This window comes from Rutidosis leptorrhynchoides, chromosome 11 (genome assembly GCF_046630445.1).
Source record: "Rutidosis leptorrhynchoides isolate AG116_Rl617_1_P2 chromosome 11, CSIRO_AGI_Rlap_v1, whole genome shotgun sequence".
In the NCBI taxonomy this organism is placed as follows: Eukaryota; Viridiplantae; Streptophyta; class Magnoliopsida; order Asterales; family Asteraceae; genus Rutidosis; species Rutidosis leptorrhynchoides.
The window spans coordinates 312,177,254-312,190,248 of NC_092343.1; the positions used below are offsets into that span (position 1 = coordinate 312,177,254).

At 34.0% G+C, this 12,995-nt stretch overlaps 2 protein-coding genes across 2 annotated transcripts; both read right to left on the reverse strand.

The window, feature by feature from the left end:
- Window positions 1-389: 389 nt before the first annotated feature.
- Window positions 390-10,552, reverse strand: LOC139875656 (uncharacterized). The gene is made up of 7 exons (XM_071862972.1): window positions 10,477-10,552; window positions 10,226-10,399; window positions 9,761-10,132; window positions 9,318-9,653; window positions 9,028-9,213; window positions 524-588; window positions 390-467 (listed from the first exon to the last, which is right to left on the reverse strand). The coding sequence occupies exons 1-7, from the start codon at window positions 10,550-10,552 to the stop codon at window positions 390-392; spliced, it is 1,287 nt and encodes a 428-aa protein (XP_071719073.1).
- Window positions 10,553-11,229: 677 nt separating this feature from the next.
- On the reverse strand, window positions 11,230-12,673 carry LOC139875657 (uncharacterized). The gene is made up of 2 exons (XM_071862973.1): window positions 11,947-12,673; window positions 11,230-11,663 (listed from the first exon to the last, which is right to left on the reverse strand). The coding sequence occupies exons 1-2, from the start codon at window positions 12,671-12,673 to the stop codon at window positions 11,230-11,232; spliced, it is 1,161 nt and encodes a 386-aa protein (XP_071719074.1).
- Window positions 12,674-12,995: the final 322 nt, after the last annotated feature.

Consider the following 12,995-nt stretch of genomic DNA (forward strand, 5'->3'; position numbering starts at 1 on the left):
TAGTGAATGCAATACTTATATGCACACATACATAACCTACTTCCTTACACATACTTCACAAATCCGTATACAAGCTAGCATCACAATCACACACAAATATGGTTAACCATACACAATAGTGCTAGTCATCAAATGATAACACTATCCAACACGTGTACTTGGCCAACGAAAGTGTCTTCCAAAAAGCACTACCATGCACACCGGAATGTGGCCACCGAAGAGTGAAACTGTTAGGTGACACTTACCAGATTCCGTGAGGCCGACGAAGAGTGAATAACACTATCCCCACTTCACAACCGCAAACGTGGCTAACGAAGAGCGAATCCTTACGAAGATCACTCACCACTTTGCATCACGTTGCCAACGAAGAGTTAATATCACTCGCCACTTTACGTCATGTGGCCAACGAAGAGTGAATAACACCACTTTACATCATGTGGCCAACGAAGAGTGAATAACACTCGCCACTGTACATACAAGAAACCAACTTATATACACACACACATATAAGTATTCCACTTACCTTGGGAGCGCACGCATAAGTCATATATGTTATATCATCATCTTCGCATCCGAGCAAGCAATCACCTATATCACACAAAGGCACAATATACACATAATTACCAATTATCTAAAAAAGAATCCTAGACAAATCTCCCTTAGCCGAGGGATTACCTTGCTCGTCAACCCACCCATTTAACACCTAATGAGCACAATTCAATTACCACTTCGGGTGGTAATTCAAACCCACACCAAAAGGCACAATTTAACCCAAATTATACTCGACTCCAAGTAGACCAACCTAAGTCCCGACATTAGATCATTAGCTAGTTAATGATCATACTACACCAATTCTCACAACATACGCAGTATTGGCCCATATAGCCCTTGACCACCTTTGACTTATGTCAAATTCACACAATATCACTAGTGACTAGTGATTATATCTCCATAACACCATTTCTCACAAATGATCCATGTACTTAGGTACTTATATCAACAAAACTTGACCCACTTCTTAGTTTGACACCAAATCAAAGTCAACACCCAATTTTGACAAACATTCATGTTCTTAAGAACACCAATCACTTACTCACTTCCAATCTAGTGATTAGAACCCAAAATCAAAGACAAATATACCTAAATTTTTCATCAAACCCTGAACCCATAATACTAGGGTTTACTTACCCAAATCTTTACCAAAACCCCCAAAATTTAAAGGAATTGGGGTTTATAACCTAACATTAACTCAAACCCTAACCCTAACCCCAAATCAAATCAAAGTAAATAAAATCAGATCTAGGGTTTACCTTAGCACCAAAACTGAGCTAGTAGCTAGAAACACTAAGATGCACCAAGTTCCACTCTAATTTGGTCAAGAATTATCACTTTCATCACCATTTGAAGCTTTCTCTCTCTATGGTTTGCTTTCTCTCTCAAAATGAGTTATTGGAGAGAAATGAAGATAAGAATGAGATCTAGAACTGATCCCAAGCCATATACACGTCCACATGTGAAAAGACCAAAGTGCCCCTTTCTATTTAACAAAATTGTGAAACTGCACAGTTCTGCCCGCCAGCATGCGCGACGCGCACCACAACTTTCGGACCAGGGTCTTACAATTTTAAGGCTTTCCATAGCTTTCATAACGATGTTAAAGTAAGTCACTGATCTTCCATGAAAGCCTCACCGATATTTGTAATGCAATGAGATTGGATATTCCACCATTTGAAAAAAAGAGTCCAAATATTTTGAACGAATGGGTAGTTTATAAGGATGCGCTCAACTATTTCAACATTGTTACTACATAAAGGGCATAATGTTGTGTCTAGATCGATACCACGTTTATCCAGATCCGAGCGAGTGGGAAGTCTACCCATTTTTGCTCTCCAAATGAATATAGACTTTCTGAGGTAATGCCTTATTTCGAGATGTTTCTTCATCAAGTTTTATGTTGTCAATAGTTCTGGCAAGGGCATTAGTAGTGAATATACCACTTGCGTCCAATAGCCATTTCCACAAATCACTCTTATCATTTAAAGTTGTTGAGGAGATGAATTGGTTAATATCATGAAGCTTGGTTTCAGTGCGACCCATAAGGGGCCTGATCCACGACCAATACAAACAATTTACGGAGTATTTAATTGTAATGTATATCCAATACAAACAATTTACAGAGTATTTAATTATATATACATATTAATCTTATAAGCCCGTGCGTTGCACAAAATTTGTAAATATATGTTTACTTAAATGTAAATATCGAGCTTTGAGCTCGTGCATTGCACGACTATTATGAGCGAAAAAAGCATACGTGTAATAGTGTCGAATGATTAAGTTATGACTGAATTTCATAAACATCATGATTAACATTCAACATTGACAAAAAAATTAAATTCAAACCTGAAATGCCTCATTCATATCGATTATAAACGTTTTATTACTAATTGGTTTCGCTGCGAGGTTTTGACCTCTATATGATACGTTTTTCAAACCTTGCATTCATTTTTAAATCAAACCATAACCTTTATTTTATCAATAAAGGCATAATGACATAACATAGATTGTCAATCAAAGACAATCTAAAAATACAAAGTTTTCACGCTAACCATTACATAATGGTTACAATATACTACAAAAGATTATTCCCGAATGCAAGTTTAAACAATATGAGACAAGCATGCTGACTCCAAATCTTGACGATAATCAGAATGCACAGTGCGGAAGCTTTTAATATTGATCTGAGAATAAAAAATGCTAAAACGTCAACAAAAATTGTTGGTGAGTCATAGGTTTAACCTATATAATAAATCATAACAATAGACCATAAGATTTCATTTTCATAAACAACACACCCATATCCCGTGTATAAAATCATTCTAACGTTGAGTGCCTGGTAACCAACATTAACATAACGTCAAGTAATATCCTTAGCATATAGACCGCATCATGTATACAATAATCGAAGTACTATCGCATTCGTAACCCGGATGGGGTTGTTAGGCCCAACAGCTATATTTTAAAGATTCGCGTTTATTAGTGGCAAGTTCACTAATAACTAAGTTACCAAGCTAAAATATGGATATTCGATATAACAATCTCAATCGTAGAATGTATTTTTCATCAATTGTGTCTATTTTGTAAAACATTAGAAAATAGCATGTATTCTCATCCCAAAAACATTTATAGATAGTAAAATTGGGAATATAACTCACTTGTGATTTGAAGAGGGTAAATAATAAGATTTTTCAAATCGTTAAAAAATATGACTCGGCCTTCGACAGAATTCACGAACCTATAACAATAATATTTCAATTATAATACAATTATATTCGAATAATAATTATATCACACTTATGATACTTTTAGGCTGTCAAGTTATTAGTCCAATAGTCCAATATATAATCTTAAAATTTATCAAGACTTATTGTATATGTATTGTTATAGCATTAATCCAGACTTATTGTATACATATTATATTAGAATCAATCCAGACTTATTGCATATGTGTTGTCTTAGAATCAACCAAAACTTATTGTATATGTGTTGTCTTTGGATTTATCTAAACTTATTGTATACGTGTTGTCTTAGGATTTATCGAAACTTATTGTATACGTGTTGTCTTAGGATTTATCTAAAATTATTGTATACGTGTTGTCTTAATTAATCAAAACTATATTATATTGTCTTAGAATTAACCAAGAATATTATATTTTATATATTTACAAGGAAATAGTCATGACATGTATAAATACATGTAGGATATAGGAAAAGTTATCTGGGAAATGTTAGTATCGTTTTTATATTAAAAATCTCGTAGCTATAAATTGTCGTTCCTAACCGATATTGTTTTACCCATAACTTCTTCGTTTCTAAGCGGTTTTAGGTGATTCAAATTGCTTAGACTCCTTATGAGGTAAATTTTTCAAAACAAAACTGGAAAAGTTCATATTTGTAGTCGTGATCAAAGGTTATATATGAATTTAAGTGACGATGGTCAAATTCGTCATAAGTTCGACATCTTAAAACCAATTTAATTAAAATACTTCCACTTTGAATTAAACCATGAATTTTGGATATGTTATCATGTACATATAAGATAACATATTTCCAGAATATATATCTCTAGTTCAAATTTTAAGATAGGTTTTTAAAATCCAACCCAAAACAGCCCCCGGTTTAACTATGACGGCGTATGTTAAGTTTTAAGGTATTCTTCATATATACAAGTTATATATTCTTATGTTAGCTTAACATACTGTTATAATACATATATTTAAGTGTTTTAAAATTCAAGTTAGAAGGATTAACTTAGTTTGCAAACAAGTTTAGAATAACTAAACTATGTTCTAGTAATTACAAGTTATAAACTCTAAATAAGTTAGCTATATAGATACGGATTGAACAAGATAATGAATAAGGTTATTACTTCAAGTTTAGAGAGTGATGTTTATGGAAAAATAAGAAAATATTCTTAAGCTTGAAGGTGTTCTTGAAAGCTTGGAAGGATCTTGAAGTAGAAGCTTGGAATGAACAAAAGTTTAAGTAAAGTTATTACTTAATTTAACATAGTTATGATTATATGAATTGATAAAAAGCTTAATTAAGGTTGTTACCATGATTTAAACTTAGAAAGTTGTTGAGATAATTAGGGATTTCTTGATCTTAAAGAGTTCTTGAAAGAGATTGAAAGCTTGAAAGAAATCTTGAAGTATCTTCTTGAAATTGAATGACTATCTTGATGTGTTCTTGAATGATTCTTTTTATGGTGATTAAAGATTGAGTCTTGAAGTAGTTTTTGATGAAGATGAAGATGATTTGCTGAGTTCTTGAGTAGGTAATTAGAGAGAATTTAGAGAGTGGATTCTATAGTAAGAAAGTAGAATGAAAAATGAGATGTGTGTGTGTGTCATTTAGGACAGTGGAGGATCTAGAATTGGTAATCACTAGTGTCACCGGTTAAAACTCCCAACAAATTTCTACTAGATGGCTTATTTCAATGGTGTCACCCAAAAAAATTTACAGTATCAACTGGTGTCACTAGTTAAAAACCTAAAAAAAATTCACTATATCACGTATTTCAGTGGTGTCCCGTGCAACAACTGGGACAACAATACATCCGCCCCTGATTTAGGAGTAGGTAATAAAGAGGTTTTAGTTTGTTATTTAGCTAAATAATTGTAATGACCCGACATCGTTTTACCAAAAACACGACTAAATTTTTTTTTTTTATAATAGACCATCTGGACGGCATCCAGTTACAAAGAGTAGGACGGCGTCCAACAATCAGGACGGCGTCCAGTAACACTAAAACGTTCTGAGACAGAACACACCCAACCCACGTTATACTGGACGGCGTCCAACCCATCCGGACGGTGTCTAGCAGACCTGATCAGTTCCATTTCATTTCAAAACACACTTAACACTTTTAAATCATCAACCAAACGCTTTGCAACAACCCAATCGAGCTTTACATCAACAAAACATTAAATAAAAGTGTTTACACCACAAATATGGGTTAAGACTCAATAACCCAACCCAATACCAAGAGCATAATCTCGGGGACTACCAAATCCCCCATCCGCATCCAAATATCCAAAAGCTACCCCATTGAGCCCAAGCGCTCCTAAGCATCTAGTCTAACAACTAGCTAGCTTCATAACAACAATACTTGTAAAAAGGTAAACAGCGAGAGGGGTAAGCATAAAGCTTAGTAAATGTAATAATTATACACATACATATATAATATACCTACTTGCAAACACTTACTCACATACCGCATACATGCTAGCAACACAATTAGCTTATCATCACAAGTACAAAGCTATTAACCTCCAATATCACAAGCTAGCACAATAATAGCACATATATAACCCGAACAATATAATATACTACACTACAACACAATAACCATGGTTAACCAATCGTACAAGGGAATGGTGCCCGTGAAAGACTATCGGAGTTCACAACATCCATTAGTGTACTTAACACCTCGTATCACTAACCCCCGGGTGGCATCTTAACACCTCGATACTTCACCCTGAGTGGCATCTTAACACCTCGATGCTTCACTCATCAAACATTCCAGAGTGGTGTCTTAACACCTCGACACTTCACTCCCAGGTGGCATCTTAACACCTCGATACTTCACCCCGGGTGGCATCTTAACACCTTGATGCTTCACCCCGAGTGGCATCTTAACACCTCGATGCTTCACTCGTCAAACATTCCGGAGTGGTGTCTTAACACTTTGACACTTCACTCATTGCGTGAAATGTGGTGTCTTAACACTTCGACACTTCACATCTCGAGCTACACAAATAAATACATCATATACATACACGTATAATTATTCCACTCACCTTGGAATGCCCGCACAAGTCATGTACAACATGATCTTCGTCCTCAAATCTGAGCAAGTAACCACCTATATCACACATAGGTACAATATACACATAAATAGCCATTCTCTAAAAGAGAACTCGACACAAATATCCCTTAGCCGAGGGATCACACCTTGCTCGCCAAAACCCGCCCATTTAATCACCTAATGGACACAAACCAATTACCACTTCGGGTGGTAATTCAAACCAACACAACAAAGTACGATTTAACCCAAATCATACTTTACACCAATTAGACCAAACCTAGGTCTTAACACTAAATTACTACTTAGGTAGTAATCATTTCAAACGCCAATTACACCAAAAACCCCAACACGTGCAATATTGACTCATATTGCTTTTGACCACGTTTGACTTATGTTAAAATACCAGTTTAATGCAAAATCACTTCTCGCGAGTAATTACATCCAAAAACATCATTTAACGCTTAACAAAATCATTTAACATTCATTTAATCCAAATTAGTGTCATCCTCAATTTTGACCTAATTCAAATTACTCATTTTGACCAAAGTCATAAAACGCCCCATAATCACTAATGACTAGTGGTTATATTTCCAAAACATCAATTAACACCTAAATCAAGTATTTACATACTTGACTCACCAAAACTTGACTTAAAACTAAATATGACACCGAATCAAGCTTACTTGTCCCAAAATACCCATATGACCCATTTTGACCTAAATTAGGGTTTACACCCAAAAAATCAAGTCAACACAAGTGTCCTAAGGTTTAACCAACACATACAAGGTCCAAACTAACAATTTCATCAATCGAAAATCTAAGTCACCCATTTAGGCTTACTTACATGAATCTTACCCAAAAACCCTAAATTTCACAATAAATGGGTTTATAACTCTAACTAACACAAACCCTAACTCAAACAAGAAATCAAACACTACAATTTGGATTAGGGTTTACCTCAAGCACCAAAACGGACTCTAGTAGCTAGAAACACCAACAAACACCAAGAACCACTCCAATTTGGGCAAAAATCACCACCTTCCTCACCATTTGAGCTCCCTCTCTCTAGAACTCTCCTCTCTCTCTCTCTAAGATGTGATGAGAGAGTTGTGGATGTGAAAATGATTCAAAAGTGGATCTAAAAATGAACTTAATGCCACCAATTAGTCCACAAGTGAAAAGACCAAAGTACCCCTTTTAATTTGAGTAAAATACAAATGCTGGAACGTCAGGCCTTTTGGACGGCGTCCAAAAAGGTTGGACGGCTTCCAAAAAGGTTGGACGGCATCCAAATTAACTGGATCAGCTTTCTAGACTTGTTTTGGTCGTAACTTTCAAACCGTAACTGCGTTTTCGATGAATCAAATATCGTTGGAAACGTAATGAGATTTACTAACCAATGGTAAGGTTTTAGAACATCAACTCAAGCTTTATTTGGAATCTAAATATACGCTTACATGCCTCGTATTTCGAATGACGTCCAAAGTAACGCGTAACAGAAAAACGGGTGTTACAATAATTTAAGCTAGAAGTTAAATGATGGTTCCCACATGTTTATGACTCATTTAGGGCTGATTAATTGGTAATTCCTATTGGTTTATACAAAGAGTAAATACGTCTAGAAACTGTGTATAATACGAGTATAAATACCGTACAAATACGAGTACAATTCTTAAGGAAATCGAATGCGAATACGAGTATAGCTATATTTATTGAGTATAAGTATGTTAATGTATGTATTTCAAGTCTTTTAAGTATGTATTAATACTCTTAATATGATACATATTAATTCATTTTAACTTAAGAGTTATTACGTCGTTAAACGTTACATATATATATATATATATATATATATATATATATATATATATATATATATATATATATATATATATATATATATATATATATATATATATATATATATATATATATATATATATATACTAGATTTTTTGAGCTCGTGCGATGCACGGTGGATATAATATAACCGATTATAAAAGAATCATTTTATTAAATTAGTATCAACAAATGATATAATTTATATTTTTTGATCACCAAATAAATTTATTTTAATTTGTCTAACAAATATTTTTTTTAAATTTTTCGATTATTCTATGATTAATGATTATAGGTACTTCATTAATAGGAGCAACAATTGGTAGTTGTTTATAAAAATGTTGATGCAAACATTTAGAAGTTATGATATGTAATTAATAGTTGATGGATCTCATAAAAAAGAAACATAGTTCTAATTTTTTTTAAAAATAACATCAAACATACATTATAGTTAATAAATGTCATAAAAATGAAACATAGTTCTAATTATTTAACAAAAAAAAAACATTAAACATAGTTCTAAACTTAAATCTATAAGTGTTGCAACACTTCTTTGAATACAACATTTTTGGTTTTGTTGGATATTTTATTATCCTTGTCTAGAATTAATATCTTTATTCCTTGTCGATTGGTTACTCGAGAAAGTGCAACGTATAGTTGTCCATGACTAAAGACCGGTTTTTGAAGAAATAAACCAACATGCTCCAGTGATTGTCCTTGACTTTTATTTATGGTCATTGTAAAGCACACCGACAACGGATATTGTCTTCTTTGGAATCCGAAAGGTATTCTCTTGTCCGTAAGAACGATTAACATACGTGATATAGCTGTTATCTTGCCCACGTTTGAACCGGTTAAATTTTTTTCTTTGATCATTCTTTCCCCTAGTGAAATAACTTGTAACCGTGTACCGTTACACAGACCTCCTGCTTGATCAACATTTCGAAGTAACATAACTGGTACACCAACTTTTAGCCTTAGATTGTGCTTTGGTAATCCACCAACTCAATATTATATAGGAAATCAGTATTGTATAGTTCAGAATTAAAGTCAGTGTCCCTTTGTGACGCACATATACTATCTTAGCTCAAATAGGACCTTTCTTCACCTTCCAAACAATGCTTCATTCTATCATTAATGATGTCCACAACTTCATGAGTTGGAGCAAGAATAGCACGTTGTTGATAATATTGTGGATTGGCAAGATTAAGAAGATATTCTGGATAAATAGTTGAGATCATAGAACCGATTGGATCAACAGAATCTATTATCAAAAGATCTTGTTGAATCTCAATATCAAAAACTCCGTCTTCTGATTCACCAACATTACCATTGCCTATTTCTAGTATCCATTCAACAAACATTCTAGTATCGGCATCAGTTGAAGATGCACCAATACCACCTAATATCATGTTAACTGTAAGTTTCAAAACAGTGACATAATCTGACAAATAGGAGGAATTGAGTGATGCAGCCACTATATCTTGTCTTGTACCCTTTTGAATACCGGTAATATTTGTCAAAAATCACCACCAAACAAAACAATTTTACCCCCAAATATAGTATCCATGCTATTAGGATTGATTTCACGATATATATCACGAAAAGACCGATCCAATGCTTCAACACACATATTGTTCACCATCGGGGCCTCATCCCAAATAATAAGTTTTGCCCTCCTAATGAGCTCAGCCAAATTGTTGTCCGACTTAATAGTACAAAAGGACTCATCTGTCGGTTGAAGTGGTATTCTAAAACGTGAATGAGCTGTCCGACCTCCAGATAACAATAAAGCTGCAATCCCACTTTTTGCAACATTTAAAACAATTTCTTCTTTACTTTGTAATGCAGCTGTTAGTGTTTTCCAGAGAAATGTTTTTCCAGTACCACCATAACCGTACAAAAAGAACACAGCTCCCGTGCCTTCATCAACAACCTTTATTATCTAATCATATGCATCCTTTTGTTTAGTTGTTAACTTGGTAATGAAATCGGTATGTTCAACTTCAAGTGTACTTTTGTCGTAGGAGAGCTCATCTATAATAAGATGGTTTTCAGAAATATCCCTTGTATTATAAGATGGGAAAGGCATTGAACTAAAATTTCTCAATGAAGTACTATTACATTGAAGTAATCTTTCGATCTCTTGTAAAGTTAAATCTTTCAAAAGTTCGATCCCAATTTTTGTTCCTGCAATCAATTACCACTGACTTTATTAGTATATTAAAGATGACAACTATTGAATAATATAATGTAAATATCATTACCTGGTCTGTTTGGATGAACGACATCTACCGACAAAAATTCAAATGTTTTGTCAAATACATCTTCCGGTCGACTCATAGTGTTAGTTAACAGTAGCTGTGCAAAAAAATTTCTAACAAAATGTCCTCCCTCCCCAAAAAAAAGCCTCTTTAATAGCTTCTATATACTCGTTATCATCATCTAATAAACCTAAATGGTAGCAAGCATCTTTGAAGTTATCAAATAGGGTACCATTTACCGTCCGGATTTCTTCATAGGAAGTTGGACCTTTAACCTTGTTTAGTAGAATTCTAAGATAAAAAAAGATCATCAGCAGCTGGTGACACATGATGAATACGTCCAATTGCACTGGTTTTTCTTTTACGCAACTTCCACACCCTGTCATCTTTGTTCAAATGAACTTTCTCGGGAAATCAACATAAGTCAACTCACGTGCTTGTTGGTTGCACCCATTACACTTCATCCATTCAAGAAACATTGATGTATTCCAGATGGTTTTTCTAATACTTGTTCTATTACTTCATCTTCATCAAAAATGATTTGGTGTTCTCCCTCCAAATGGAACGGTAGTCTTATAACTGATGGGCGATGATGATGTATATCAAATGAGAAAATTCTCTACATGGCTTCACAAGATGAAACATATCGACAATCATAGTATTGTTTAATTTCATCAGTTTCTTGATCACAGAGATGTGCTGTAATTTTATCATTGCCTTTGTTGATATATTTGAACAAATATCGAATTGAACTATTTAGTTACACCACTCTACATTGAGATGTGCTTGGTATATTTTAAGTAGTTGAGGGTTATAAGGTACCACACAGCTGGTATCCAAATCGTGACCTTGTTTTCTGACCGTTCTTCCGTTATTCCTTCTTCGGTAGATTGGATAACCGTCTTTATCAGTTTTTGTGACATCTGAGAAAGGTTTTGGAAACCTTTTTGTACATTTTTTGGTTTCTGTATTAGTGCATTGGCACGATGGATTCTTGTCCCCACAAGGGCCGTGTATCATTAAATCTGACACGAGTTGATACAGTTCTGGTTCGTTGATTTCATCCGGTATTTCAGCGCATATATACTTATCTACATCTTCTAGTTGAGGCATTTTGCTTCTTTCATCAAGGAATAAGCATATATGGGCATGAGGCAAACCACGTTTTTGAAATTCCATGGTATACACTTCTAAAAAAATAAAGAAAAAAATTATTAATAAGGGAGTGTTCTATTATTGGATGATGTAAACTGTGTTGTATATTAGTAGTTATTGGCATAGTATGTAAGCATTAAATATAAAAAATCAATTTAACACATAATAAAATTAGAAAAGTAGTTAAAAATTAATAGGCAAACCTGCTTTCAAAGTACCAAAAAGCTTTTTTTTTTCCTTATATCTTTCATCAGTTGGTCGAGCTTCATTTTAAAAATCCTTGCACACAAAGCAGGTTTGTCTCTATTGGTTTAAAACCTGTCCCGTCCAATTCTCTTGTGATTTCGGGCCACTTTGGATTACATGTAAAAGTTAAGAATAAGTCGGGATAACCAAATACACGAAAAAGTGCCATAGCATCACGATAATTCTTAATCATATATCTAGCACTACCCGTGAATGAGGAAGGAAGTTTTATCATATTTCCCATCATACTATTCACCACATTACCCGATAACGATGCATTTATTACGTTGGAGAAAGTATCAGCTCTTAGAATATTTTGATTCTTCCTTATAAATGATATTCTTTCTGACTCAATCATAGTGTAAGCATCTACTACAAATTGTTGATACAACTTACGACCCAAGTGCACAAGTGTGGGTACAGCACGTTCTTGAAGTTTATATGCAAAAAATTCACGCATAGTAACCCTTTTTTTCTTCTGTGTGGTATGCTCATAGACATTGACATCACGATGAAGTATGTCTGTACGGTACCCATCTTTTGCATAAATAAACAGAAGAGGGTATTGTAGAGCTAAATATTCAGGGTGAAGCTCAGAGATTCTTTTTAACCCTTTAATATGACTATCAATTAATATATCCCTTTCGTCAAAGGAAGATACATTGATATCACCAACAATAAGTGCCGCAACTTCATCAACTGTTGGCAGATTGTAATTACGTCCATCTTTGGTTCGTCTACCAATTAATTTAATCTTCAACTGCATATTATGATCATCTTTAAACCTTTCACGGGCCATCCGAAAAGTCTTGACAAGAGAATTATGTTCATCAAGAACTTACATTATTTGAACAATGAGATCCTGTCTAGTGAATAACTTGATGACGTTGACTTTGTCTTGTTTTTTCCTCTGTTATTAAGCCATGCATAAACAAATTAAGCTGTTAATATTTTGAATTTGTTTTTGGTATTCCTATTATTTGATGTTACAATATATGAATTAGACGAATGATACCTGATTGCTTCTTTCTTGTTATTGGCTTCATTTGAAGTATCGTATATGTATAACTGTTCGAATTTGGGCTTGTGACCAACATTTGGTAATAAACCTCCATACTGGT

Coding starts and splice junctions, on each gene's coding strand:
- LOC139875657 (XM_071862973.1), bottom strand. CDS start 12,673: ATGGCCCGTGAAAGGTTTAAAGATGATCATAATATGCAGTTGAAGATT. Junction 11,664..11,946: donor AAGAGAATTGGACGGGACAG/GTTTTAAACCAA, acceptor TTATTTTTTTAG/AAGTGTATACCATGGAATTT.
- LOC139875656 (XM_071862972.1), bottom strand. CDS start 10,552: ATGAGTCGACCGGAAGATGTATTTGACAAAACATTTGAATTTTTGTCG. Junction 9,214..9,317: donor AATGAAGCATTGTTTGGAAG/GTGAAGAAAGGT, acceptor TATAATATTGAG/TTGGTGGATTACCAAAGCAC. Junction 589..9,027: donor CAAGATAACAGCTATATCAC/GTATGTTAATCG, acceptor TGTGTGATATAG/GTGATTGCTTGCTCGGATGC.